This window comes from Pipistrellus kuhlii, unplaced genomic scaffold, assembly GCF_014108245.1.
Source record: "Pipistrellus kuhlii isolate mPipKuh1 unplaced genomic scaffold, mPipKuh1.p scaffold_m20_p_4, whole genome shotgun sequence".
Classification (NCBI taxonomy): Eukaryota; Metazoa; Chordata; class Mammalia; order Chiroptera; family Vespertilionidae; genus Pipistrellus; species Pipistrellus kuhlii.
The window spans coordinates 90950138-90976810 of record NW_023425540.1 but is presented as its reverse complement, the minus strand read 5'-3'; the positions used below and the strand labels follow the sequence as shown (position 1 = coordinate 90976810).

At 53.4% G+C, this 26673-nt stretch overlaps 1 protein-coding gene across 2 annotated transcripts in view; it reads right to left on the bottom strand.

Moving 5' to 3' along the window:
• Positions 1-1124: 1124 nt before the first annotated feature.
• Positions 1125-26673, bottom strand: part of ABCA3 (ATP binding cassette subfamily A member 3) — a 50628-nt gene continuing 25079 nt past the window's right edge. For both annotated transcript variants that reach the window (XM_036408925.2, XM_045571418.1), the window contains exons 10-32: positions 26458-26631; positions 23930-24111; positions 22923-23066; positions 22281-22410; positions 21972-22126; positions 21553-21708; positions 21062-21272; positions 19847-19997; positions 17400-17498; positions 15479-15662; positions 14163-14466; positions 12257-12530; positions 9005-9209; positions 8453-8672; positions 7976-8134; positions 6435-6607; positions 5725-5853; positions 5444-5638; positions 3700-3887; positions 3156-3326; positions 2706-2896; positions 2493-2566; positions 1125-2036 (exon numbers count right to left, since the gene is read on the bottom strand). In XM_036408925.2, the coding sequence (XP_036264818.1) occupies positions 1905-2036; positions 2493-2566; positions 2706-2896; positions 3156-3326; positions 3700-3887; positions 5444-5638; positions 5725-5853; positions 6435-6607; positions 7976-8134; positions 8453-8672; positions 9005-9209; positions 12257-12530; positions 14163-14466; positions 15479-15662; positions 17400-17498; positions 19847-19997; positions 21062-21272; positions 21553-21708; positions 21972-22126; positions 22281-22410; positions 22923-23066; positions 23930-24111; positions 26458-26631 (4001 nt within the window). In that variant the 3' untranslated portion in view covers positions 1125-1904. The remainder of the gene's footprint in view (positions 2037-2492; positions 2567-2705; positions 2897-3155; positions 3327-3699; positions 3888-5443; positions 5639-5724; positions 5854-6434; positions 6608-7975; positions 8135-8452; positions 8673-9004; positions 9210-12256; positions 12531-14162; positions 14467-15478; positions 15663-17399; positions 17499-19846; positions 19998-21061; positions 21273-21552; positions 21709-21971; positions 22127-22280; positions 22411-22922; positions 23067-23929; positions 24112-26457; positions 26632-26673) is intronic.

Genomic DNA, 26673 nt, shown 5'->3' with positions numbered 1-26673 from the left:
TGTGCCTCACATACGTATTAAATGTTCCTTCAGTCCTAAACACCTTTCCTCACATCCTTTTTTGTGTCATCAAAGGAGAAAAATGACGTATTTCCAACACATGGGCTTACAAACAGCCCAGGAGCCCTGGCTGGTATGACTCAGTTGGTTGAGCGTTGGTTGTCCCATGCACTGAGAGGCACTGGTTTGATTCCTGGTCAGGGCACATGCCCAAGTTTTGATCCTGATGCCCAGTAGGGGGCGTGCAGGAGGCAGCCAATAGATGTTTTTCTTTCTCATCGATGTTTCTTTCCCTCTCCTGCTAAATAAAAGTCAGTAAAAACATTTTAAAATGAAACAGCCCAGGAAGCCCTGCAGTAGGGTTTCCAAGTGTGGACATGCAGCCAGGCCGTGCTGGCCTCTACCCTCCTCCAATGACCCAGCACACCCCAGTCTGGCATAGCAACCACGGCTCCTGCCAACAACTCGGAGGCCCTTCTCTCGATGTGTTCCGTTGGGCAATGTTTAGGATCACAACCACCCCTGTTTATGTTTTATAACATGGAACTAAACGATGATAGTTTGAAGAATTTTAAAGGGAATAAAAAAAGCTACTGGAATCCATGTGCAGTGTTTATAAACTTTGAGAGACTGATAAAAATGCAAATTTGAAACTGACCAAAATGAACCAGTGATGAAAACAAGTGTTTTCTAAAACTATGAATTCTAAGAGAATGTAAAAGGCACAGAGATTCAAATAATGGGAAATTTAGAAAGCTAAGAAATAAATAGTACATAAATAAAAAGGGAGCTGATGCTGAAGAATGATCTAGAAAGTGGCTTAAAGCCCATGAGTGGCCCTGGGGCTAGAGGTCTCCTGTTCACGCACCATCCTACACCAACCTGACACCTGTCTTTCCTCACTGTAAACGAACATCTGTCAGTTGGCTATTTATATAATCTGCTTTTGCACTTGTGTTTTTGGCTTATTTCTCCATCTCATGGCAGTGAGTTCTGTAAGTTTACTACATGCTGTGAAAAATGAGCTCTTGCTTTTGTTTGTCTGAAACGACAAAGTTTGTGTTAGGACGGGGTGAGTTATTGGGCCCAAGACTCCCATCTTGTGTTGACTCACAGACGGTGGCCATGTTCCCTTCCAGCCTTTATTTTCTGGACACTGAGTCACCATGTGTTTGGTGCAGCCTCCACAGATGACTGCTCAGTCCCTGCCTGGTCTCCTGGCTGGAGGCTTCTCAGAAGGCCAGGGCCAGGAATGGAGGGTTGCCTTCCCTCCCTGGGCTGACTCTGGAAGTTCCTGATGGGAAGGTGCTACACAAAGGGTCAGCTCTGCCTGGTGTGGTGTCCACACTCTGAGGAGCACGGACTCTCAGGATGCCCCCGGTATCCTGGAAGCCAAGACTTTAGTGCCTAATCACAGCTGGCATCTCCCTCACCGATGGCAACAGGTGACCCTTCTGTCCATTCTGGGCAGCCTGGCGAGTCCGCTGCCATCTGTCCAGCCGGTTTCCCGTTTCACACCCAGAGAAGCTCAGTGCCACGTGTGAACGTGGAGGTGTCACTGAGTGCTCTCTTCACGAGCTCATAGGAAGTTCACTCCCTGGGTCGGCTGTGGCCCCTTCTGGGACAGGTTCTCCCCAGTGACCCTGCAGCCTGCCTACACAGACCGGACCAGCTCTCGGGTGGGATCTTGACTTCTGGGAATCGGGTTCGACAACCACCTTCGATGCAGATGCTCGCATGCTGATTCCTGCTGTGAAGACACTGAGACACCCAGTCCACACTGTGCCTTGATTCCATGTCCATCATAGAAAGCAGTGATTAGAAATAAAGGTGCAGGAGACGATGAGCTCGGAGGGAGAGGACGTCCACCTGTGCTGCCCCTCATCCCGCCTCTGCCAGGCTCCTCACGGCCCCTCATCCTCAGCAGGCGGCTGCAGGTGGGCAAAGCTCAGGAAGACTTGCTCCAGTGAGATCTGGCTCACCGAGTAGTCGTCCACTCCATACTTCTCCTTGGCCTTCTCCAGGACACCAAACACCTTTGGGAAGTAGACCAGCTGCTGTTAACAAGGCCAGGGCCCCACTTCCTGGTTGGTCTGGGAGTCCTCTGGCCGTCAGGGGTGGTATGGCCACAGAGATCCTACCCCTGCCCAGTCCAGCCCCCAGGGCATCCGCAGGGAGTTGGCCTTACAGGATGAGCCAAGATCCCAGAAGGAAGAGAGGAGCTGTGCTCAGTGAGCAGGCTGGGGGACCGGTGTCCTCCTGACTTAGAAAATGATCTAAGGCAAGCTGGGTTCCCCCTCTGAGCCAGTTTTCTTCCTTGTACCAATATTTTTCCAACTCAAATATTTCAGGCACAAACCCCTAAACCTAGTCGATGCTAGGGTGAGTGTTAGAAACTACAAGTGATTCCTCCTTGGAAAGAGCCTGGAATCACCACGGAAGGGGAGACTGCTGGAGGGAACTTCCCCAGCCCCTGTGGGGCTCGTGCTCACCTTTGCCCAGCTGAGGTCATCGCCGGGCAGGTGGTAATGGACCATCCCTTGGTGCTCATCTTCCAGGACGCTGCCTGCACAAAGGAGAGACCGTGTCCCCACGAGGGCTGGGCGGGAGGGTGGGCCCACAGCATCTCAGCCCTCGTCCCAAGGGTCAGGGGTGTGGGACTTGGTAGAGGCAAGGTTCAGGTGCCCTCTGTGCAGCTCACACACCTGGGAAGGTCAGGTCCACAAATGCCTTGAACTCCTGCAGCGCCTCCTGCTGCCCATCACTCCTGACCTTGGCCCGCAGGGAGTAGCCGCTGCCGAACTTGCTCTTGAGGTGCTGCGGGCTGCCCAGGCACTTGAACTGACCCTGCACCATGATGGCCAGCCGGGTGCACAAGGCCTCGCATTCCTCCATGCTGGGGAGAGGCAGTGGACTCAGGGCTGGGGTACGCTGACACCCACCCTCCATGTGCAGATGAGAAGGTGCTAACACCCAGATCAGGCTGTTCCTGATTCCCATGCTCAGAGTGTGGTGCAGGTGCTAGAGCCTGGGAATTCTCCTCCCAGATTCTGTTCCAACTGATGTCAGGTCCTCTCCACCCTGTCCCTCCGGCCTCTTCCTCCCACAGCCCCCATCCCAGCTCATCCACGGACCCGCAGCGACCCAGGCTCTACCTATGGGAGGTGATGACGATGGCCTTGCCCGATTCACGTGCTCGGGCCACAGTGTCCCAGAGCAGACGCCGGGCCACGGGGTCCATGCCAGTGGACGGTTCGTCCAGGAAGATGACTGCAGGCTCTCCGAGCAGGGCAATGGCAGTGCTCAGTTTCCGCTTGTTGCCACCGCTGGGTTAGATGGGGTGCAGGAGGGGGCAAGGCTTGTTATTAGCATGTTATCCCCGGGTCCGTGGGTGACAGGGCCCAATGACCGCAGGTGAAGAGGAGAGCTAGCGGCCCAGAGAAAGCTGAGCCCAGGGGGTCAGTTCCCACCCCCACATGGAGCATCACCATCTGTCTGCACCTAAGGGGAGTCCTGACCTCACCTGAGGTTGGGTTTGCCTCTAGCAGGCAGGAACCAATAGGGCAGTGCCTCTCACCTGGGAGCCCTGGCTCCCGACCTGCGTGGCTGTCTACGTTGATGGAGACCCTGACCCCATCCTGGGAAGACCCCTGGGCCATCAAGTCATGGGGCGGGGGCGGGGCCGAGGCGCAGGGGCACCTGTAAGTCCTGACCAGCTTGTTGGCATGAGGCTCCAGGAGCAGGCCCCGAAGGGTGTTCTCCACGTAGGCACTGATGTGGCGCTCGGGGATGCCCCGGAGCCGGGCGTACATGACCAGCGTCTCCCGGCCGGTCATGTGGTCCAGCAGGGCATCAAACTGGGGGCAGTAGCCAATCCGCTGTCGCACCTTGGGGAGGTAACAGGTCAGAGGGAGGCTGCTCCAGGCTTCTCTCAGCCCATTTGTCCAGGGTGGTCCGTCAGCCAATGCACAGGCCTGGCACTGGCACAGCCGAAGCTGGCCAAGCGGCACTTCAGGAGGGACCCAGGAGGGCTTGGCCAGCTCAAGGATGCCACGAGTAGCCACACTGCCCCAAAACAAGGGGTCAGAGAGGAGCCAGGGCCATGTCCACTATAGGCTGGGTGGGGGCAGGTTGGTGCAAGAATATATAGGTTATGCCAAGTGATCACCACATGCAAATATCTGCTGGTGTGTCATGCATCATGCCTTCATCAGACGTTTAACAAACACCTAACGTGTAGGACTTTTCTTTCTTCTCCCTCTACTGAAAGAGAGGTTTAGTGGCAACACCTCTGAGGTGGGGCACCCCCTGGTCAGATGGCCACCTTCCTCAGAGCCAGGGTGCCCCACAGCCGCTGCCATCTCCCCGCCTCCCTGCAGCTGCCGCCTGGGACAGGTGAGCCTGAGGTCTGTGGATGCCAAAGATGGGGTTTCTTTTCTTCATCCTCTTTGGATGTAGTACTTACGCTTCCAGCATTTGTGTTGAATGGGTCTGGGAAAACTCCTAGCTATTACCTTGTCAGTGATTAACTTTCCCTTTTCTTCTTTCCTGCTAGAACTTAGATGAAATATATTGAGGAATTCTCACCCTTTTCTCCACTTTCTGGATCACATCTATAGTTTTCACTTTCTGTATCGTCAGTCTTATTTATTTTCAGGTTCCAGTCACAGGGACTGTCTTTGTTTAGCTGTGCACTGCTCCTTGGCCTGGAGACACTATTTGGGGTCTCTTTGAGGCCTAGGATGAAGGCCTTCCTCGGGAGAGGGGTGTGCTGCGGCCCCGCACAGGCTGTGCTTCATTCCTTTTCTTGCTCTGCTCAGCACACGGGGAGCCTCTGGACAACCCCAGGGGCAGGGAAGCAGGAGGTTGGCCTGGTTCATCCTTGCCCTGAGGGGCAGCCTTTGGGGTTCAGCCCCCCATGGGGAAAGTCTCCTATTACATCCCTACCATGGTGGCCCTGGGCCTTTGTTCTGCCTCTCCACTCAGGCCCTAAACCCACACCCATCGTCTGGAACATAATGGCCCTTGCGCCTCTCAGGGCTCCTGGATTTTGGTCTGAGCTCCTTACCATGCTGTGCGCTCTCCCATGCTCTTGCCAATACGGTTTGTGACTGACATTTTATCTGGCTTTTGGTGCTTGGTGGGATGGCTGGTCTGAACCACCCAGGGACCATTATTGTACATGACTGTGCACAGACTGGAGAGAGCCTATTTTTAATTTTTTTTTGAGCAGGACAGTGTGCTGTGAGCACCATGCCCTCCCAGGTCCAGAGAAATAGCTTCTCTGGGAGGGGCCCAGTCTCGGCCCCCAGCCAGGCCCTTATCTCCCTATTCTTTCTCTCTACCCCGTCACCGGCTTAGTTCTGCCCACAGTCACTGCCGCATCCACTTTCCGAGCCAGAGATGAGGAACCCCCTCTTCCCGCCTCCCTAGTGGCACCCACCTTCCCGATGTCTGAGCGGATGCTGTATCCCCCAACAAAGGCGTCCCCAGAGGTGAGGGTCTCCTCCCCGGTCAGCATTTTGAAAGTGGTGGTCTTCCCGGCTCCGTTGAAACCCAGCAGCCCGAAGCACTCCCCTTTCTGGACCGCGAGGGAGATCTTGTCCACGGCAAAGAGGGGCACCCGCTGCTCATACACCTGCCAGGGGCCAGGGAGGAGTCACGGTGGGAGGCGGGCAGCCGGCGCGGGGACAGACCCGGGGCCTGGGGGCTTAGCCGCCTTACTTTGCAGAGCTCCTTGATGACCAGAGGTGTGTTCAGCGGGGAGTGCAGGCTGGGCGCCAGGATCCGATTCCTTTCGTCCGCCACGTCCTGGTCCTCGGGAAGTGCCGACGGCCGCTCGTGCACTTCCATCTGATTGTTCCGGAAAAAGACGGCAGGGCTGAGCTCCAGCCCGCGGGGTCCTCCTCTTTGTGGGGAGGGGCTGGGACAGCTCACGTGTTTGCTTAGTTGTGCCTTTCTCGGGGAGAGCTCAGGGGACCGTAGGGACTGAAGGTAACACTGAGCAGGCACACACTGCCTGAGGAGTAAGGACAGTGCAGACCCTTGGAGAAAACCAGGAAATGTCACGGAAGGATGCGAGATTTTAATACATAAAAAAAAAAAACCTCCTCTTTTTAGAGAAGTCCTACTATTTTTGGAGAAGCTAATGTGCCCTGGGTTACTCTGTGCATCCAATGTGGTCTCAGCAGGTTTCATTTGTTTGTGGGACGGGATCTAAGTGATAAACATGCCGCTGGCTGGCAGCACCGCCTCTGCCGAGATGAAGGCCCCCAAGTCCAGGAGGACTGTGACCCCGCCTCCAGGCTGGGGAGTCCTGGGTGCACCTGCACCCTGGCCGCTGCTGGGTGCTGAGGCTCTCGCTGTGAGCTGGCCCCAGGAAGCCTGGCCTCAGTGGGAGAGCTGCCCAGGGCAGAGCTGCAGGAGCCACTCACCAGCCCCCGCCGCCTCCGGAAGGCACAGATGCAGGTCTTCAGCCTCCACAGCAGGTCGGTCTCGATGAGGAAGAGCAGGGTGAGGTAGGCAAAGCCTGAGGCAGCCATGGAGGTCACAAACCTGCCGACCCCCGGGGCACTCCATGCATAGAAGTTTTCCTGGTACTGGATGTCTGTGTGGGCAAGGGAGAGGGTGCTGCTCCTGCGTCCCCTCCCGCCCTCGCCTCTCCACTGGGGTGCCAGCCCGAGTCTCTCTCTCTAGGCCCAGCAGGCTGCACCCCAGCCCTCTACAGGGCGGCTGGGAAGGTCCACGGTCCACTCATCTTCCCAGGTGCATGCCATGCTTGCCACTGCCACCCAAGAGCCCCAAACACTTCCTGCATTTTGGGGAAGTTTCACCTTGCAAGGGGCACCTACAAGTGACCGAGCTGTGCCCTCACTCACTCACACATACATTCACTTCCTTGCCTGGGGACTGCACTGAGACACACAGACAGGGAGGATGTGCCTCCCTTCCCCCAAGCTGGTCCTGTGAAGTAAGAAAGTGGCAGGAACAGAGCAGAGACAGCCTGCCAGGGGGATGTGCAGGGCTCTGTCGATGTGACAACAAAGCTGCCTGCTGAAGACTGCTCCAGGTGCAGAAGGGCTGTGCATGTGTGTGAATCCCAGAGAGACATCCAGTTCTTCATCCCCTTAACCTGTGAATGATCTTACTTAGAAATAGCGTTTCTTGCCGAAATCAGTTTGGCTCAGTGGATAGAGCATCAGCCTGTGGACTGAAAGGTCTCAGGTTCGATTCCGGTCAAGGGCGTGTACCTTGGTTGCGGGCACATCCCCAGTAGGGGGTGTGCAAGAGGCAGCTGGTCAATGATTGTCTCTCATCGATGTTTCTAACTCTCTATCCCTCTCTCTTCCTCTCTCTCTCTAAAAAAAAAAAAAAAAAAAAAAAAAGGAAAGGAAATAAATAAATAAATAGCGTTTTAGGGTGGGCCCTAAATTCAATGACAAATGTCTTACAAAACAAAGGAGAGGGAGTTCTGAGATACAAAGACACATGGAGAAGGCCACATAAAGACAGAGATGGAGAGGGGAGTGATGCTGCCCAGGAGTCAGAGAATGCCCAGGAGTCAACAAAAGCTAGAAGGGTGGTGGGGATGGGGGGGATCAGGTGGGAGCTGGTCAAAGAAGCAGGGGACTGTGTGGTGACAGTGCTGCGGAAGCAGCAAGGGGCGCCCAGCCCAGGGTGGGAGAAACTCTCTCCTCCCCCCAGGAGAGGGACCACCTAGGCTGATCTCACAGAGATGTCGGGTCAGCCAGGCAGGAAGGAGGAGGCGCACATCCCTGGATGGGGCGGTGAGCACACATCTTCTGAAGCCCCTTTTCATGCTTATACCCGGGTACCTCAGTCCTGGGACCAGGGACCTGCCTGCCTGACACTCGGTGCCGAGCCTCCCAGAGGAGCCCTCCTCAGGAACAAGGCTCCTGGGGACGCCCCGGCTGGTCCTGGGGAGAGAGCCCAGAACGGGGGCTCCGACACTCACTGTATTTCCGGCAGTAGTGGGCGGCCATCTCCGAGGACGTGCAGTACCGCCTGGTCTCATAGTTCTCGTAGAAGCTGCTGAACGCCATCCCCAGACAGTGGTTGGGCAGCACCAGGAATATGTGGTCCAGGGTTCTAGAAAGTTCTTCCAATTTTACCGCTGTGGGGAGAAGGCACAGAACAGTGAGTGCAGGAGGACCCGCAACATCCTGGCCCCAGGGACAGATCAAACCAGGGAAGGCAGGTTCCTGATGTTCCCTGTGAAGTGTGTGTGTGTGAGCCTGGGACACCAACTGGGTGTCCTTCCACACACACACACACACCCCGCCACTCTCTGCTGCAAGTGAGAGGGGTGGTGCTGCTGGAGTGGCCTGGCCCAGGGTCTGCACTGGTACCCCCTCCCCCACACCTCCACGCGGGCAGAGGTGCCACGGGCATCCAGGCTGTGGGGGGCGGGGGGCGGCCTCCGGGCTCCCACCTGGGATGCGCATGATGGTGACCATGAGGAAGGTGGCGATGCCGGACAGGATGTTGAATATGGTCAGCCTCGTGTAGGCGGTGGCCGCCCCCGAGAAGAGGAAGTTCATCAGGTACATGAGGGGGATGATGGCCCAGCCGTAGAGCATGAGCAGCAGCAGCGTGTCGGCCACGTGGCCGTCCCGTGTGAAGGCGTGCACGTCGAAGGCCTTGAACACCACCTGCAGCGGCACCGGGAGGGTGGCGTGGTCTGCCCATCCGCCCCCGGGCCCAGTCACTCCCCACGTGGCTTTCAGCCCTGGGGTCTTCCCCCATGAGGACCCCCTTCTCCCCTTTGCTGACAGAACTGTGGCCAGAGCACCAGGGCACCTGGCTCTGAGGCCCTGCCTACCAAAGGGGGCAGAAGCTGAGGGCATGGAGGTCAATGAGAGGGGCTGCCTGGCATTTCTCACTGTCCTCCTGGAATCAGCGCTGAGCTGCCAGGGTAGGGCCCGAGCTGGTTTTGGTCAACACAGGCCCCGGGGCAAGCCTCCAGCACCAGCTGCGGCCTCACCAGCAGCAGCAGAGTGGGGATGAGGAAGGAGATGAGGTCCCACAGCAGAGCTGACAGCCAGAACGTGGCCACGTGGACTCCGCTCACGAACTGGACATGCTTGGCCTGGACAGCCCTCTCGCTGACCGCCAGGATGGAAAACGTGCTGGCCAAGAACGCCATGGCGAAGAGCAAGTTGAGGGCGATGTCAAATCCCTTTCGGCCCCTGCGGGGGTGGGGAGGACAGGGCAGGTCAGGGATGGAGCACAGCACTCTGGGCAGACGGGGGATGGGGTCCTTGGTAACGACCATTCGAAGCATGTGATGCAGGTTAAGGGGAAATGCCAGAGCCGGGGGGTGGTCTCTGTACCAGGAACCCCCCCTCCCCCCCTCCCCAGAACAGCTCCTCCTCTGGATTTCCTGTCTCCAGTGACGGCAGTGCCACTCCCCCAGTCACTTTCAATCTGTGCCACCCACTCCCCACTGACACTCGGGTATCGCTCTGCCTTTCCCACATCTGAGGACGCTCGGCCTGCTTCTCGGTCCTGTCTTTGTCAGACCCCCATCACCGGGTGCCTGCATTGCTGCAGCAGCTCTTCTCCCTCCATCCCACCCCCATCAAATGCATTCTACATTCCACATTTCATTGCCAGTAACACTTTCTACAAACTGGCTTTTATGGCTTTCTTCTGTGGCTTAAACCCATCCTGACCATTTCAGTATGTGAAACTGGGACAGATGGGTATTAACTGACCCAAAAAAGGAATGCAGTACTGACACATGCTACGACATAGATCAATCTTGAAAGTGAAAGAAGCCAATCACGAAAGGGCACATATTATATGATTCCATTTACATGAAATGTCCGAAACAGGCATATCCATGGAGACAGAAAGCAGACTAGTGGCTGCTGGGAGACGGAGCAGAGAGGAATGAGGAGTGACTGCCTGTGGTCACAGGGTGTCTTTTTGGGGTGATGAGAGGTGCAATAAAATTATTCTGTGGTCCAACAGGTACATGAGAAGATGCTCAACATCCCTAATCATCATGGAAATGTGAGTCAAAGCCACGATGTTTCCTTGGAAAATTAAAAAAAGAACTACACCATGATCCAGCAATTCCTCTGGGTATTTACATGAGGGAAATAAAAACACTAACTTGAAGAGATAGCTGCATCCCATGTTCACAGCATGGGATGCAGCTATCTCTTCAAGGACTATAATAATAAAAGTGTGATATGCTAATTAGACCTGAATGCTAATTAGACCTGACAGCCTAATGACCTTCCGGACGACCTTCCGGACGATCTTCCGGACGAAACTGGGGCTGCAAGGGGCGTGGCTGTGAGGGCCGAGCTCCTTGCATGAATTCCGTGGATTGGGCCTCTAGTTATTTATAATAGCCAAGACACGGAAACAACCTCAGTGTCCATCAATGGGTGAACAGATAAGGGAAATGCAATGTATCTCAATATTATTCAGCAATAAAAAGAAAGAAATCCTGCCATTTGTGACAACACCAATAGGGGGGACGATGCGAAGTGGAATAAGTCAGGCAGAGAAAGACAAATCCTGCATGATCTCACTTATCTGAAAAATCCCCTCACAAAACCCCAAATTAACAAAATTCATAGATACAGAGAACAGACTGTTGATTGCCAGAGGTGGGGCATGGGCGAAATGGGTGAAGAGGGTCAAAAAGTACAAACTTCCAGTTACTGAATATATGTCATGGAGATGTAATGTACAATATGGTGACCATAGCTAATAATACTGTGCTACATATTTTAAAGCTGTAGGAGAGTAAATATTAAAAGTCCTTATCACAAGAAAAAATATTTGTGCCCTAACTGGTTTGGCTCAGTGGAGTGTTGGCCTGCAGACTGAAAGGTCCTGGGTTGCAGGCTCGATCCCCAGTAGGGGGATTGCAAGAAGCAGCCAATCAATGATTCTCTCTCATCATTGATGTTTCTCTCTCTCTCTACCTCTCCCTTCCTCTCTGAAATCAATAAAAAATATTAAAATATATATATATTTGTAAATATGTATGGTGACAGATGTTAACTAGACTTATTGTGGCGACCATTTCCCAATACATGTATCAGATCATGATGCTGTACACCTGAGACTAACATAATGTTATAATTCAATTATATTGAAAAATTACACTGTGATGAGGGCTCCATGACTCTGTGAATATACTAATAATCATACAATTGTACCACAAACAGGGATGCTGTATGGTAGGTGAATAATATCTCCTAAGCTGTTAAAACAAAAATTCCTGCTGCCTGGCCCACTCTTAGCAGACTGCGCTTGAACCTGCTCAGCCTGAGCTCTGGGTCTCCTGGTTTGGAGCCGCCAGGAAGTAGCTGCCCCTCTAGGTGCTCCAGCACAGCCCCTGCCTGTAGCTGCTGATGACCTACCCGGGGCTGAAGGCCCCATAGCCCGCCTCTTCCTGATGTCTCCATCCAGGGGAAGCCCCTCCCTAGCACTTGGGTTTCATTTCAAAGCCCTGCCATCTGCTCCATCACAAGTATTCATCTTCTGATATACCAAGGAGAGAAAGTGACTGCCACTGGGGTAGAAGTGGGAGCTATCAGAGGGAGAAGAAGACACAGGAAGGCCCCGGGCCCAGTCTGGAATGGAGGATGGAGACGAACCTGCCTCCCCCATTAATAAGCTGCCCTGAAATGGAGTGACTGTTCTGAAATTGACTGATTTTCTTGGCTTCCTCTGGGTGGTCTCAGAGGTTTGGGGGCTCCGTGACAGGGATGTGGTTGAGAGCCGGACACATATGATGGCGTGACAAGGCCTAAGGAGAGAAACGCCTACTGGGCTCCCTGACTCAAGCCATCAACACACACAGCCAGGAAAGCCCTGAGCATGAGTGTGTGCTGGGATTCCCTGGGGACATGGCTGGTGGGACCCGGGTGCAGATTTGGGAAGAGGGCATGGCTTTTCTCCACATCTTCAGGAGCTCCCTGCAGGGACCTCAGTGTGTGCGGCATGGAGACTCAACACCTTATCTGCTATCCAAGACAAGGGTGGGTAAGGGGAGCTGGGAAAGACAGGGGACGAGGTTTCCCTGGCCAAGAACTGGAAGCTTCCTGAGGGCATGAACTAGGCTTTGTCCACCTCCATGGCCGGTGGAGGCCCAGGCAGGGCTGAGGCGGTCCGTTCTGATGAAGGCCCTAACAGGAGGAGGCAGGGGTCTGGTCTGATGGGGATGGAGACCTGACGGGACACAGGGGTGGTGGGGCAGTGCACCTACTCATTGAACTGGTCCTTGGCGGCCTGCAGCGCACTCCGGGGCTGGGGGTAGTTGGAGACGGTGATGGAGGCCCGAGGGCCGCACAGCAGCTTGAAGAGGAGGTTGTCCACCATGGCCAGCGCGGTGGCCGGGGAGTGGTAGGCCTGGTTGTTGAACAGGGCGGTGATGACTGTCCGCTCGCCCACGTCTCTGAAGGACGCGGCCACCAGGCACCGCTCGTTAAAGCCTCCGCCCTCCACCGAGGCCCTGAAGATCAGGAACTCCTCCAGGTCACCTGGGGGGCAACAGCAGAGTCAGCAGTGTGGGCGGCCGGTGCCCACGGCCCACGCTCTGAGAGCTCTGAAAGCTGGAGGAACCAAGGGAAAGACACGCAACCCTCCAGGTGCACAGAAACTGTCCGCGGGCTGTTCCGCCCTCACACAGGCTCGCTGCTCTGGTCTTGCCTCTCACTCAGCTGTAAAAGGGGTACAGCGATGACACCTATACTGCAGGACCCAAGGGTCAGCAAGGGGACAGGGACACATCAGTGAATCCTAGTACCGAAATGTGCATTGGCTTCCGTCAAGGCCTGTTGTTATTTCCCTAAGGCAGTGGTTCTCAACCTTTCTAATGCTGCGACCCTTTCATACAGTTCCTCATGTTGTGGTGACCCTTAATCATAAATTTGTTTTCGTTGCTACTTCAGATATTTACATTACAATTCATTAACAGTAGCAAAATTACAGTTATGAAGAGTCGCGGCATTAGAAAGGTTGAGAACCACTGACCAAAGGTCAGATGTTTTTAAGTTCATTGTTTTTTTTTTGTTTTTTTTTTTAAATATATTTTATTGATTTTGTACAGAGAGGAAGGGAGATAGACAGCTAGAAACATCAATGAGAGAGAGTCATCGAACAGCTGCCTCCTGCACACCCCCTACCGGGAATATGCCCGCAACCAAGGTACATGCCCTTGACCAGAATCGAACCCGGGTCCCTTCAGTCCCCAAGCCGACGCTCTATCCATTGAGCCAAACCGGTCTCGGTTGTTTTTAAGTTCATTGTAAAAAACCACGCAGTGAGGTGGTCAGAAACAAAAGGCCCCACACTTGAAAAGGGAGCAGGCAATTTAACCTTCCAGATGGACTCAGGCCGGGGCATCTATGCAGCGTCCTGAATCCCCAGAGCCACTGCACTCCATGAGAGCCCCACAATCTTTGGGCCAGGCTGGGTGACAGCCAGAAAACAGGCTCGGGGAACAGGGGGTGACAAAGAGGGGCTAGTCAGGGTCACAGTCACTGGCAGGGCCAAGTGAGGAGTTCCTGCCCAGCACAGTGCCCAACTCAGTGCCAGCCCATGCTAGGCTGCCCATTCACCTAGCTAAAGATTTTGTGACCATTCAGTGTACTGAATCTCAAAGTAGCTGGCCAGGAAGTGGGAGGGGAGCAGTGAGGGGAGAAAACCTTCAAGCACAGTTCATGACACTGGAGTGATGCCAGCTCCAAACCCAGGGCAGTGTCCCACTGCCACCCCTGGGGACATGGGATGGTCTTGGTTTTAGGATGATGGAAGAAAACACTGTGTTACATTAACGCATACTGTGACCAGCCAGCAACAAAGAAAAGGCAACATGGAAGCTTCATCTTTCCTTTGAATGGGCCTAAATAGAAAACTTCAGGAAATCACCCCATGGACAAAATCTGGCCCTAGAGATGCTGTCTCATGTCTTCTTCTGACTCAGCGTAACCATTTTCTCCCCAAGGAGAGCCGGGCAATGCCTGGTGGCATTACTCTGGTTGTCATGATGGGATGGGGTGTGTGGGGAGCAGGAGGCCTGTGGTGCAGGGTAGAGGAGAACTAACTACCCCCAATATCTGCAGCTCTCTCCCAGTGCAGCTTGGGTCCTGAGCCCTGGGGAGGCCCCTTACCCAGCACTTCTCGAGGTTCCTGGCCCTCAGCCTGCAGCATGTCCTTCAGGTGCTCAGACAGTTGCTGATCCAGCCGAGAGGCCCCAGGCACCGAGAAGGGCACCACGGTTCTGCCGTACTCGCCCAAGGTCAGCTTCAGGAGGGGGTCGTCGAAGATCTCGGAGGAGTAGTTGATGGCCAGGAGGGCCAGGGTGATGGACATCACGGGGACCAGCACCTGGGCCGCCACCATCTTCCACTCCCGCCAGCTGTACGTGGCCTTCTTTAGGAACATGGCCAAGAACTGCTGGCAGTAGAGCGTGAGCTGCAGCAGAGGGGACGAGATGACACGGCTGCCACTCAGAAGCCAGCATCTGACCAGCAGCAGGCCTGGTTCCCACGTGAGCCTGGGGCCTTCGGCTGACTTTGTGCCCTGGGGCCCCTGAACTTCTTGCAGGCTCAGCCAGTGACATGCAGGATACTTGTGTTCGTGTCCCTGCGGGTCCCGATGTAAGCCTCAGGGGGTCTTGCAACAGCCATGGAGGCAGGGCAGGCACTGTTTCTTTATCACAGGAATTAGGGGACTGGCTGTGGCCCCACAGCTCTCCTGCTGAGGCCTTTGCCTCTCCTCGCTACTGGTATGAGGACACGGGTTGCACTTGCACACACACACACACACAAAAGTCCCTCAGCTGTTCATATTCCCCAACTTCACCCCTTTACTGTCTTCCTGTGTGGGGAGTGTCACAGGAACCGATCCCCACGTCTGCCGCATGCTGACCATGCAACCTTGGCTCAGGCCTCTTTTCTGTCCATACAATGGAGCCAGCGCTGCTTCTACCTCACCCAATGCTGTCAGCATCATAAGCAAAACTCCCCTCTTATCTGTAAGGGGCCAAGTTAGAAGATCAAGAAATACAACTGCTTGCCGAAACCTGTTTGGCTCAGTGGATAGAGTGTTGGCCTGCGGACTAAAGGGTCCCAGGTTCGATTCCGGTCAAGGGCATGTACATTGGTTGCGGGCACATCCCCAGTAGGGAGTGTGCAAGAGGTAGCTGATCGATGATTCTCTCTCTCATCGATGTTTCTAACTCTCTATCCCTATCTCTTCCTCTCTGTAAAAAAAAAATCAATAAAATATTTAAAAAAAAGAAAAAAAAGAAATACAACTGCTGGATAAAAATGCTCCAGGTTTTCCACCTCTTTGCCAACCCCTGGGAGCACGAGCTGTAATCTACCCTCTTCCTGGCACGCTGACCCTACCGAAGTACACATCTACCCTTGGGGTCTCAGGGGTCTCTCAATCCTCCTGCACTGGCTCCAGCCCCAGCACTCACCCCTGTGTTGAGCTTAATGGCGGTGCAATCCTCAATCAGGGCACCGATGCTGTCAGTGGGGTCCATTATCCCACACAGGTTGCAGTCCAGTGCCCAGTCGCTTGCCCGCCTCTCGTGCTGGTATTGCAGGGCAGGCAGCTGGATGGCCTGGATGTCCATGCTGGTGTCTACCAGCTTACCGACCCTGCACCAAACACACGAGGCCTGGTCATAAGGGAGGGAGAAGCTATTGTTTCACGGAGAAGGGAAGCAGGGGTGGGGGTCAGGGGGAGAGGGCGATTGTCAGAGGCACTAAAGTAGAATGCCATCAGCTTCCTTGGCTGGTTTGTGCATGCATTCATTCATCAGTAAATACCTCCAGAACTCCAGCTACTGCAGCCAAGGAAAGTCCAGGAGAGAAAGACAAGCAGACAGGGACCCTGCTCAGGGGGACCCCTGTCTCATGGGGAGCCTGAGTGTGGGGAGTGTCACAGGAGCATTGATAATCAGGGCTTTCCCAGGGGACACAAGGAGGCTTGCGTCATGATAGTTACACTGTATTTACACCCACTTAATCTGTTGCCTGCTCTAGGCATGGGCCCTCAAGGAAAAATCCCTACCTCACATTCTATTTCTTTGCATTTTTAGTTCTTAACACTATGTCTGTCAAACAAGCATCTGACAAATGTCTGATACATGCGTCAGTCATAGCGAGCTCACCCTGCAGTTCTGAAGGTCTGAATGCTAGATTTCACGTCTTCATTAGGGATGGAGGCACGCTCTGGACCACGGCCTAAACCTGGGAGGCGTTTGGCCAGCCTGTGGTTGCCAAGGTGCTTCCAGGAGAAACCCCGGTGGAAGCGCACAGACGCCCAACAGGATCGGAGCACGGCTGCTCTCCGCTTTCTAAATTGCTGTGCATGTCAGAAACCTCACTGAGTTCATACGGTCTTAATAACAGAGTTATGATTCAAACTCAGGCTCTGATAGCTGACTTACTGCCCTGCTTCCACCCCAGGTATATGTCCCCCCTCAGATGGGTGTTAGAGACATAATTGAGATGACTGCTTTATCATTACACTCAAAAAAAAAAAAATCCATTCACAAGTTGTAATGCTGATTTCTGGTTCAACTCTACAGGATACTATAAACAATATCCTATATAATAAAGGGTTAATATGCAGGTAGACCAAATGGTGGAACAACCCAACAATGGAACAATTGGTCACTAACTGTGTGCTGACCACCAGGGGGCGTGTGAGAAACATGGAGGGCATCAACCGAGGAGAGATGATGGAGCAGGTGGGCGGGGGCTCCAGACCAAGGTGGGCACTGGTTGCTGTCATTGGGTGAGCCTCTGGTGGTTACTAAAGTCCTTTGCTCCCGCACACTGCAGTCCCATCCAGTGCTTGTACCTGCTGCTGGCACCAGCCCCGCTCACACCCACTGTCGGCACCAGAGTTGTCACTTGCACCTGCTGCCAGTGCACAATGCCAGTCCCTATCGCTCGACACTGTCAACAGGTGCGAGTGGCAGCTGCAGGCTCCAATTGCCCCTGAGGGCTTCTCAGCCTCCCCCAGCTCCTGAGAGGCTATTTGGGCAGCAGCTGTTGCTCGCACTCACTGCAGGCACTGGCCCCAATCGCTCCGCCCACTCATAAATGAGTGGGGCTGGCCCTGTCAGCATGTGGGAGCAATGGGGCTGGGAACAGGGTTGCCAGCAGACAGGGGACCAGGGGCGCCGGTGGGAGGGGCTAGGTGAGGGCGCAGAGAATGGGCCGAAACCCGCCCTTGTGCCCACCACGGCCTCCCGGCCCACAATTCCTTTCAAGGTGCATGAATTCCTGCACTGGGCCCCTAGTCATTAAATAAGCAAATAGCAGTAGAAAAAAAATCATCCACATTGCTGAGTCCTAGACTAATGGGAACACACACTTACTGACCGTAAGAAGACTTCCTCCATGGTAGTGACAGAGGCCCCAAAGCTGGCAATGCCCAGCTCCTTCTGCTTCTTCTCCAGTTTAGCAAAAAGACTTTCAAACCTGAAAAAAGACTTGGAGTGATGAGTCCCTTCTCAATGACTTTCCAGATACTTCATTCCTAAAATTTTTAAAAAATGTAATGTATCTGCATGGAAAAAACCCCCCACAAAATTAGACAACTACAAAATTGAAAACATTGCAACAAAAATGGTTGAAATTAATTCCCAACATGTTATTAATGGGTCCACTTACGTGAAAAATTTTTCAAACAAATATATAACTTTGGCCGGTGTGGCTCAGTTGGTTGGAGCGTATCCCATACACCAAAAGATGGCAGGTTTGATTCCTGGTCAGGTACATACCCAAGTTGCAAGTTTGGTCCCCAAGTGGGGTCCATGCAGGAGGCAGCAGATCAATGTTCCTCTCTCATATTGATATTTCTCTCTCCCTTCCTCTCTCTCTCTCTAAAAAAATAAAAAATAAAAAAATAGTTCTATAAATGTATTTTCTCTTCCTTCTAAAAAATATATTTTATTGATTTTTTTACAGAGAGGAAGAGAGAGGGATAGAGTTAGAAACATCGATGAGAGAGAAACATCCATCAGCTGCTTCCTGCACACCTCCCACTGAGGATGTACCTGCAACCAAGGTACATGCCTCTGACTGGAATCGAACCTGGGACCTTTCAGTCTGCAGGCCGACGCTCTTTCCACTGAGCCAAACCGGTTAGGGCCCTTCTGATTTTCTTACTGATATTTTATTTTCTCTAGCTTACTTTGTTGTACAAATACAGTGTAATATATTTATCATAAGAAACACGAGTTTATCAACTCTTTAGGTTATCGGTAAGGCATTTGGTAAACAGTATGCTATTATTAGTAGCTAAGTTTTGTAAAGTTAAAATTTACACGTGGATTTCTTAATGTGCAGGGGTAGTGGAATCAGTGCTGCTAAGCTCTGTGTAGTCCAAAGGACAACTACATATAAGACACTCTGGCTGGTAAGTAAGAAAGAGATATAAACACGTAACATGCAGAAAAAGCAAGGCTTAAAAACCAGGAAGGCCCTAGCTGGTTTGGCTCGGTGGATAGAGCATAGGCCTGCGGACTGAAGGGTCCCAGGTTCAATTCAAGTCAAGGGCACATGCCCAGGTTGCAGGCTTCATCCCCAATGTGCAGGAGGCAGCCAATCAATGATTCTCTGTCATCATTGATGTTTCTATCTCTCTTTCTCCCTCTCTCTTCCACTCTGAAATAAATTCTCACACACACACACACACACACTAGCACTGAATATATTTAACCTCCCACCAGCAGGAATGGAAGAAATACAATATGCCAGTTTAAGTGGGTATATATCATTTTTCACCCATCAGATACACAAATATTTTTTAAAAATTTATTCAAACCTGGCAACCGTGGAGTAAAATGGACACTCTTTTATCATGCTGATGGGGAAGCTAAACATACCACCTTTCTAAAAGGTAAATTTGTCTTATTTACCCCACTTTTGGGAATCTATCCTAAGGGATCACTGGATATATGGACAAAGAGTTTTTTAGAAGGATGCTCATTAGCATATTGTTTTGGAAAACCATGAGCATGTGATAATAGAGTAGATATTATGTACAAATTATTATATATCTTTGTCAGGGACTATTATGTGGCCATTAAAACCACATTACTAGCCCTAGCTGGTTTGGCTCAGTGGATAGAGCACCAGCCTGCTGCAGACTGAAGGGTCCTGAGTTCGATTCCAGCCAAGGGCATATGCCTGGGTTTCAGGCTCGATCCCCCATAGGGGGCATGCAGGAGACAGCTTGATCAATGACTCTCTCTCATCGTTGGTGTTTCTGACTCTCTCTCGTTTCTTCTCTAAAATCAATAAAAATATATTAAAAACAACAACAACAACACATTACTCAATCGGTCTTGAAGCAAGATTAAAAGTACTTTTAAGATTATGTCCCAAAGTTTCAGAATGTGAATCAAGTTTGGTTTTTTATCTCCCCACCCTGGTAAGCCTGCACCGCTGATGAGACGTGTGTCGAATTCGCATGTCTGCGTATACAAATTCGCAGTTCCACAGAGAACTCTGGATGGGTGGTGGTGCGTGCTTCACCCGGTGTGACCAATGCCCTGAGCTCCCTTTTGACGAGTGAGACCCTTCTCTGCTTCTCAGGTATGAGCGGTGTTTCTCCCAGCCCCACTGCAGAGGGAGGCCTGGCAGCCTAGACCCGGCAAGCAGGTCCACCGCGCTGACTGTGCTGACTGACACAGGCCCAGGACTGAGGGACGCCCAGCGGCCGGGCCTGACGGGTGCAGGGTGGGTGGCTCTGAGCGTGGAGCCCTCAGAGCCCACCGGGCCCCATCCTCTGACAGCACATGCGCGCCCTCCGGGGCGTGTACCTGTGCGTGCTCTCCTTGGGGAGGATGAACGACAGCTCCGCCCCGGCGCTGCTCTCCAGGGAGGCGTGGGGGATGTGGTGGTAGACGAGCCGGGAGACGGCCTCCGGGTTGCAGTGAGGCTCCTTCACCAGGGTCATGTGGTAGCCTGCACCTGCGACACAGCGGGGCCCTGCGTGAGGCCGCCGCCCACGTTTCTTGGCCTGCCCGGGGTCCTCAGGCTCACGGGGAAGGGGCTGGAGAGCAGGGGCCTCGCAGAACTCCTCAGACCTGTCCCGAGGGTTTTGCCTCCTGCTCCCTAGCTGGGAAGAGATGCTGGAAAATGTGGGCGCTGAGCATGGTAAGGAGGTGACACCAGGCTTCAGACTTCAAGTCTCAGAGGCTGTGGTAGATACTGTCCCCAAGACCTTGCTTTCTCAGTAATGGTACCCCAGGATGGAGGCCACCCTGTCCAGTCTCCACCAGCCCGATGGTGGCCACACGGGGGTCACCATCTACTTGACTGGGCTGTGTGCTGACCAGGGGAAGCCACAGAAGGAAGGTGTGCAACTCCTAAGGTATCTTGTCTTCTGTCTTTTCTCCTTCCCCCTGGCAGAAGGTGGATGGGACCTGGCACACTGGGCCAGGAGCTGCCCTTGAGAAAAATCGTGCCTACAGAGCAAAGAGGATCCTGATTCCACATGCGGCCCACCAGCCCTGGGCCAGGTCGTAGGCCACTTGCTGGTGTGAGAGCGGCAGGACTGGCACACGGCTTGGCCTCTCCAAGCACTGCCGCTCTGGGCAGCCCCGATTCCCACCTGCTGCTCCACGGACCACGACTGGTTGTTATTCAAATCCAATCAGGACCACCTGCTCCACTTCCCTCCCTCTTCACTCTTACAACCTTCTCTGCCCTTATTTAGGAGGCCTCGGGTCTCCACCCAGAAGCAGCAGACAGAAGTCTAGGGAAGGCCTGTCCCTGTCTGACCTCAGAGGCCTATCACCCGAGGGTATTTTTTCATTGATTTTTAGAGAAAGTGGAAGGGAGGGAGGGAAGGAGAGAGAGGGGCCAGGGATCGAACCCACAACCCTTTGGTGGACAGGCCAATGCTCTAACCACTGAGAACGCTGGCCCAGGCAACGGCGGACACTTTGCTCAGCACACTGGGTCCGTGACACTGACCCCACATAGAATGGAGGTGGGTCGGCCCAGCCCACTTCCCGCCCCGGGCCACTCACCATATTTCTGTTTGAGGAACAGCGAAGAGCCGCAGCACTGCAGCTCCCCCTTGGCCATGATGGCGATGCGGTCCCCGAGCAGGTCGGCCTCGTCCATGAAGTGGGTGGTCAGCAGGACGGTGCGGTCACTTTTCTGCTGCTGGATGAGGTCCCAGATGGCCCTTCTGGAGATGGCATCCATGCCCGAGGTGGGCTCATCCAGCATCAGGACCTGGAGGGCAAGGCACAGCCTGGGAACAGGCCTGGGCTGCTGTATCCTCAGCACAGGCAGCTCCAGTCCACAAAGAGGCAGCAGGACTGCCCTTGCCAAACTGCCCAGACAGGGTGTCCAGGGTCGAGGTGTCGGAGCCACGGCGGCGGAGCCAGCAGCCAGCCCAGGCCCAGGGGGAGCTAGAGGGCAACGCCTCTGGACCCCCGGCCCCCAGTGTTTGTCATCGCAGAGGGGGGCCCTGGCCCGTGCCCTGCAGGAGGTCGGGCCCGCTGCCCTGTACCTTGGAGCCCGCTATGAGGGCGATGCCGATGGACAGCTTGCGCTTCATCCCCCCGCTCAGGAACCTGCTCCGTGCGTCCCGCTTGTCCTCCAGACCCAGGATGTGCAGCATCTGTTTGACTTCTTCAGGGCACTTCTGGCGGGACAAGCCTTTCAGCTGAAATAGCAGGGCACGGAGAGTTCGACAGGGGCCTCTGAGGGGCCATCCAGTGACCCACTTAGCCTTGGCCTTGTCTCATCCTCTCCTGTGTGGGCCTCCAAGCCCTGGCTTCCCTCCGCCTCCCCCTCCCCCACTCCACAGAGCAGGTTTGGTTTGCCGGGAGGCTAGGGCTCAGCTGGCTGCCCGGGGAACCCAAGCACGCCGACTAAGGAGCAAATACGACAGCGGCAACCTCTGAATGCCACGCTCTGCCGGCTCACCTGAGCATAGAAACACAGGTGCTCTGCTACCGTCAGGTTGTCGAACAGGACGTCGTGCTGTGGGCAAAGGCCCAGGCTTTTCCGGATCTGAGCCATGTCTTGTGAAATTTCATACCCGTTGATATACGCCCGCCCGCTGGTCGGGGGAAAGAGACCTGCGGCCAAGGAGAAGACCGAAGGCCTCAGTTCCGGGGGACCCCCGCCAGCCAGCGCGAGGCGCAACGGCCTCGCCTCGATTCACCCAGGGACCGGCCGTGAGCGGGTTGCCGGTCACCTGGCTCCGCCCACGGTGGCCACGTGGCCCCTCACCTGTGAGCATTGAGAGGGTGGTGGTCTTTCCTGCACCGTTGTGGCCGAGAAGGACAGTAATCTGCCCCTCGTACAGGTTCAGGTTCAGGTCTCTGACGGCTGCCTTGCCCTTGTTCCCCACTTGGAACACCTGCAGGAAAGGCAGAGCGGCCTGGACTTCAGGGGCCCTCAGGGACTTACTCCATGGGTCCCTCCCACCCCCACCATCACTGGCACCAGGCAGAGAGGAAGTTTCGGACAGAGTGCTGATTGGTGACCATGCTGCCTCCCGCTGTTCTCTGACTCCTCCACCCCCTACAGCTCCCCAACATCCCTGGTGTCGGCCTCAAAGGCTTGTGAGGCCCAGGCATCGCTGTGCAGCCAGCACAGTGTCACTCGCTGCAACGCTGCTGAGGGTTAAGTCTGAGCAGCGGCATGCATTACTGACTCAACCCTGAGTCTCCACCCTGGGCCCTGGTGACACAGAGTCTGAGCTGTGGCCAGTGCCTGGGAGAGCTGGTCAGAGAGCAGCCCCGAGGACCCAGGAGGCAACAGGCCCAGAGAACAGTCACCAGCTTGGAGAGAGCCATAGGCAGGGCAGCAGGTCTTACCACCTGTGACTCCGAAGTCCCCCTTCCCTGCCTGACCCACAGGGTGTGACACCTTGGATATGTGCTTGATCTTGATCCCGGCCACCAGGTTCTCTGGCTCAGCTTCAAAGTACTCTGTCTTGAGGGCTTTCTCGGGGTCATGGTCTTCTTCCTCCTTCCCTGAAACCGTTCGTGGGTGCCCGCACCAATACGAGGGCTAGACCGGAAAGCAGATGGGTCTCAGAGGGCTGATTCGTATCAGGTCATTGTGTTTGTGACAAACAGAGCAACAGTGAGCTGACATGCTAAACACAGGCAGGAGGCAGGCCTCGGTCTTCCCTCCCATGATGCTGTGCAGAGGAGAGACTGTTTAGAGCTCCAAAGCTGGTAGGATCCAGCATAGCGCTCCCCCCCACCCCCCTACTCCCAGGGAAGTGCTAAGCCTCAGCTTCCTAATCTGCCACGTGGCATGATGACAACTCACAAGCTTACTGTTCTATCATATCAACTCCGGTGTGACATGGAGGAAAAGCAAACAAGGACAGTTAATACAGAAGGTTATTGAATGTTCCACTCCAGAGTGAGGTGAGGATAGAACATGAAGGAGGCGGTGTCTTCACACCCTCCACTGCACCCTTACTCACCCACACAGAAGCTCAGGAACGATGTAGGAGAAGCCAAAGGGCCTGGCCTCCCTGTGCTCGGAGGAAGCCCCGCCCCGCCCTGTCTAGAGGATGACTCTAGCCCTCAGTCTGGCTCTCACAGGGACAGGCCATGTGAGGGATAAGACTATCACCACAAACCGTACCCAGACCCCACCCAGGTGACCAGAAAGAGGCTGTGGGTGAGGGTGTGCTGGTGCTGCGGATGGTGGGCCAGCCCAGCTCCTTCTCTCAGACCCTGGAGGGCAGGGATCACCTCAGGGCCCTTAGGATATACTGCTCACCAACGGAGCCCAGGAAAGGTCCTATATCCTTGCCCAACTAGGCATCAAACGTCACAGTGAGTGTTGGGAAAACCTGTGGCCCCCCCCTCCCGCCCCCAGTGGCCAGCATGAGCAGCAGGGGCATCAGGACTCACCGTGATGAAGAAGTACCAGGGCTGGGGCACACCGAACTGCCCCGGGAAGATGGCCTCCACATACCAAGTCACCAGGCCGTAGAGGACAGAGTCCAACAGCAGCATGCCCAGCACTTGCCCAAAGCAGAAGTCATCATCCACATTGACGGGACTCAGGAGGTCTCGCCACTGGACACCCGTGCCTGGAAAACAGACTAGGAAGTGGGCCTGGAACGGACCTGCAGCCCTCCTTCCCCGCCAACAGCAATGCCAGCATGACTTCTCCCTTCCTGCTCTTATAGCCAAGCTGATGACTCTCTTCAGGTCTTTTTTTAAAATATAATTTAAAAAATATATATATATTTTTTATTTATTTCAAAGAGAGGAGGAGAGGAGAGATAGATAGAAATATCAATGATGAGAAAGTATTGATTGGCTGCCTCCTGCACGCCCCACACTGGGGATTGAGCTCACAACCTGGGCATATGCCCTTGACTGTTATCAAATCTGGGGCCTTTCAGTCCACAGGCCAACACTCTGTTCACTGAGCCAAACCAGCTGGGCTCTTCAGGTCTTTAAGGGGAGAGTAAGTTACAAAATTGATGTTATAGAACCTGCAAAAGCTCATTAACTGGCTAGACAGGCTCACGTTTGATTTACAATATATGTACATAAATAAATATCTCTCTATATAAACACACACACATATATACACCCATGTATAGTACACATACACACATATGCATGCATATATGTGATTTGGGATAAGTCCAATATTGGATCAGTGTGCATTTCATATGTCTTTTTAAAAACAGAAACATGCTTTAGGCACATAGAAAGCTCTATTTGGTGGTGCTCATAGTGTTTTGTCTTCTCTTTGTTTTCAACAGCACAGTCGAAACGACCTTGGCATTCTATGGAGCCAGATGACCTGTTGGCTCAAGAATCTCTGATGGAAATGGCTGCTCTCTGGCCTTGGTCAATGTTCACTTTGAAACAACTAGAAATGTGTCTGTTTTACGAAAATTCAGTAAAGAACTTTGGAAAATGAAAGGTGCCATACAGTTATATTCTTCTCTGTAAATGGCTTTTAAAAAAGTATTTGAGCCCTGGCTGGTTTGACTCAGTGGATAGAGTGTGCGTCTGTGGACTGAAAGGTCCCGGGTTCGATTCTGATCAAGGGCATGTACCATGGTTGCGGGCACATCCCCAGTAGGGTGTGTGCAGGAGGCAGCTGATCGATGCATCTAACTCTATTCCTTTCCCTTCCTCTCTGTAAAAAAAACAATAAAATATATATATTTTAAAAGTATTTGAATCCTGAAAGGGACTGTGCATCAAAAGTCCACAGTCTACTTCACACCTCTAAACACTGGAGACACACATTTAAAACGAAAGTGTTGGGAGACATTGCCAACTGAAGAAAAAAATTCTAAGTAAAGATAAGCCACACTAAGACAAGAAAAGATAAAGACACACTGAAGGTTCCTGTGACTCTCCACCTGCTCCTTCCATAGACCGCTTCCCCCAACCAGAAGCTACAATAACTGGGAATTGCATGGATGGAAGAAACGGGAGCACTCATCCTGAAAAAGAGACCATCTGGGTGGGGCAGGGCCAAGATGGTCTTAAACTACACACAGGTCAGTCATGTAGAAAGGGAGTTTGCATTTCACTTCCTGCTAGTGAAGCCAGAAAGCAATGTTCTGGCCGGGCCTTGTTTTTCCCTCAGGCCTCTCACCCTCACTGCCAATCACTGCAGGGGGCCAGGAAAGGAGAGATGCTAATTGTACCACTTTATGGAGAACTCGGCATGGATCAAAACCCATGGACTTTGACAGAACCAAGAAAAACAAATGCCATATGATTTCACTTATATGTGGGATCTAAAAACAAGATAAACAAGCAGAACAGAAACAGACTCAAAGATGCAGAGAACATTTTGATGGTTGTCAGGTGGGAGGGGGTTTTGGGAGATGGGTGAAAAAGGTGAAGGGATTAAGAAGTACAAGTTGGTAGTTATAGAATAGTCATGGGGATGCAAAGTACAGCACAGCCAATAATATTGTAATAGCTATGCATGGTGTTAGATGAGCACTAGGTTTATGGGGGTGATCACTTAATACATTATATAAATGCCTAATCTTTGGGTTGTATAACTGAAACTAATATAATATAGTACATCAACTGTAATTGAAAAAATAAACAAAAACCAAACATGGACTTTGAGACCTGGAGTGTAATAATTCGGAATGCCTCCTGCTGCAGGCAGAGACTGGGGTAATGGAGTGCAATCCCCTGTCGGCAGGTGCAGATGCTCACATCCAGTGCTTTCCTGCGCTAACAGCTGGTTCCAGGCAGAGCTTCGAGGGAACTCAAAGCCAGGACTACACCATCCAGGTGGTGGATGCCAAGAACCTCCTCCCAAACGTATCACCCGCTTAGCTGTCCCGGAGGTCTATTCCGGGAGTTGGAGGCACCTCTGCTCAGGCTCCCAGTGGGTGCAGCTGAATCAGCAAGGGCAGCGTATGAAAAAGGAAAATACTCACCTTTGGCCTCAAACTTTCCAATGAGTTGGGCTCCCATCGCCATGGCGACATTGGACAGGAGGCAGGAGAAGAGCTTCTGGCTGAGAGTCATCCAGTTGTATCGAGGAGCCACGAAGAAGTAGGGGATGTAAGTAAAGAAGAACAGGCAGCCCCCGACGGCTGACGCCATGTTGGCTACAGATGAAGAGAGAAAGGTACGTGTGATAAAATCAAGCA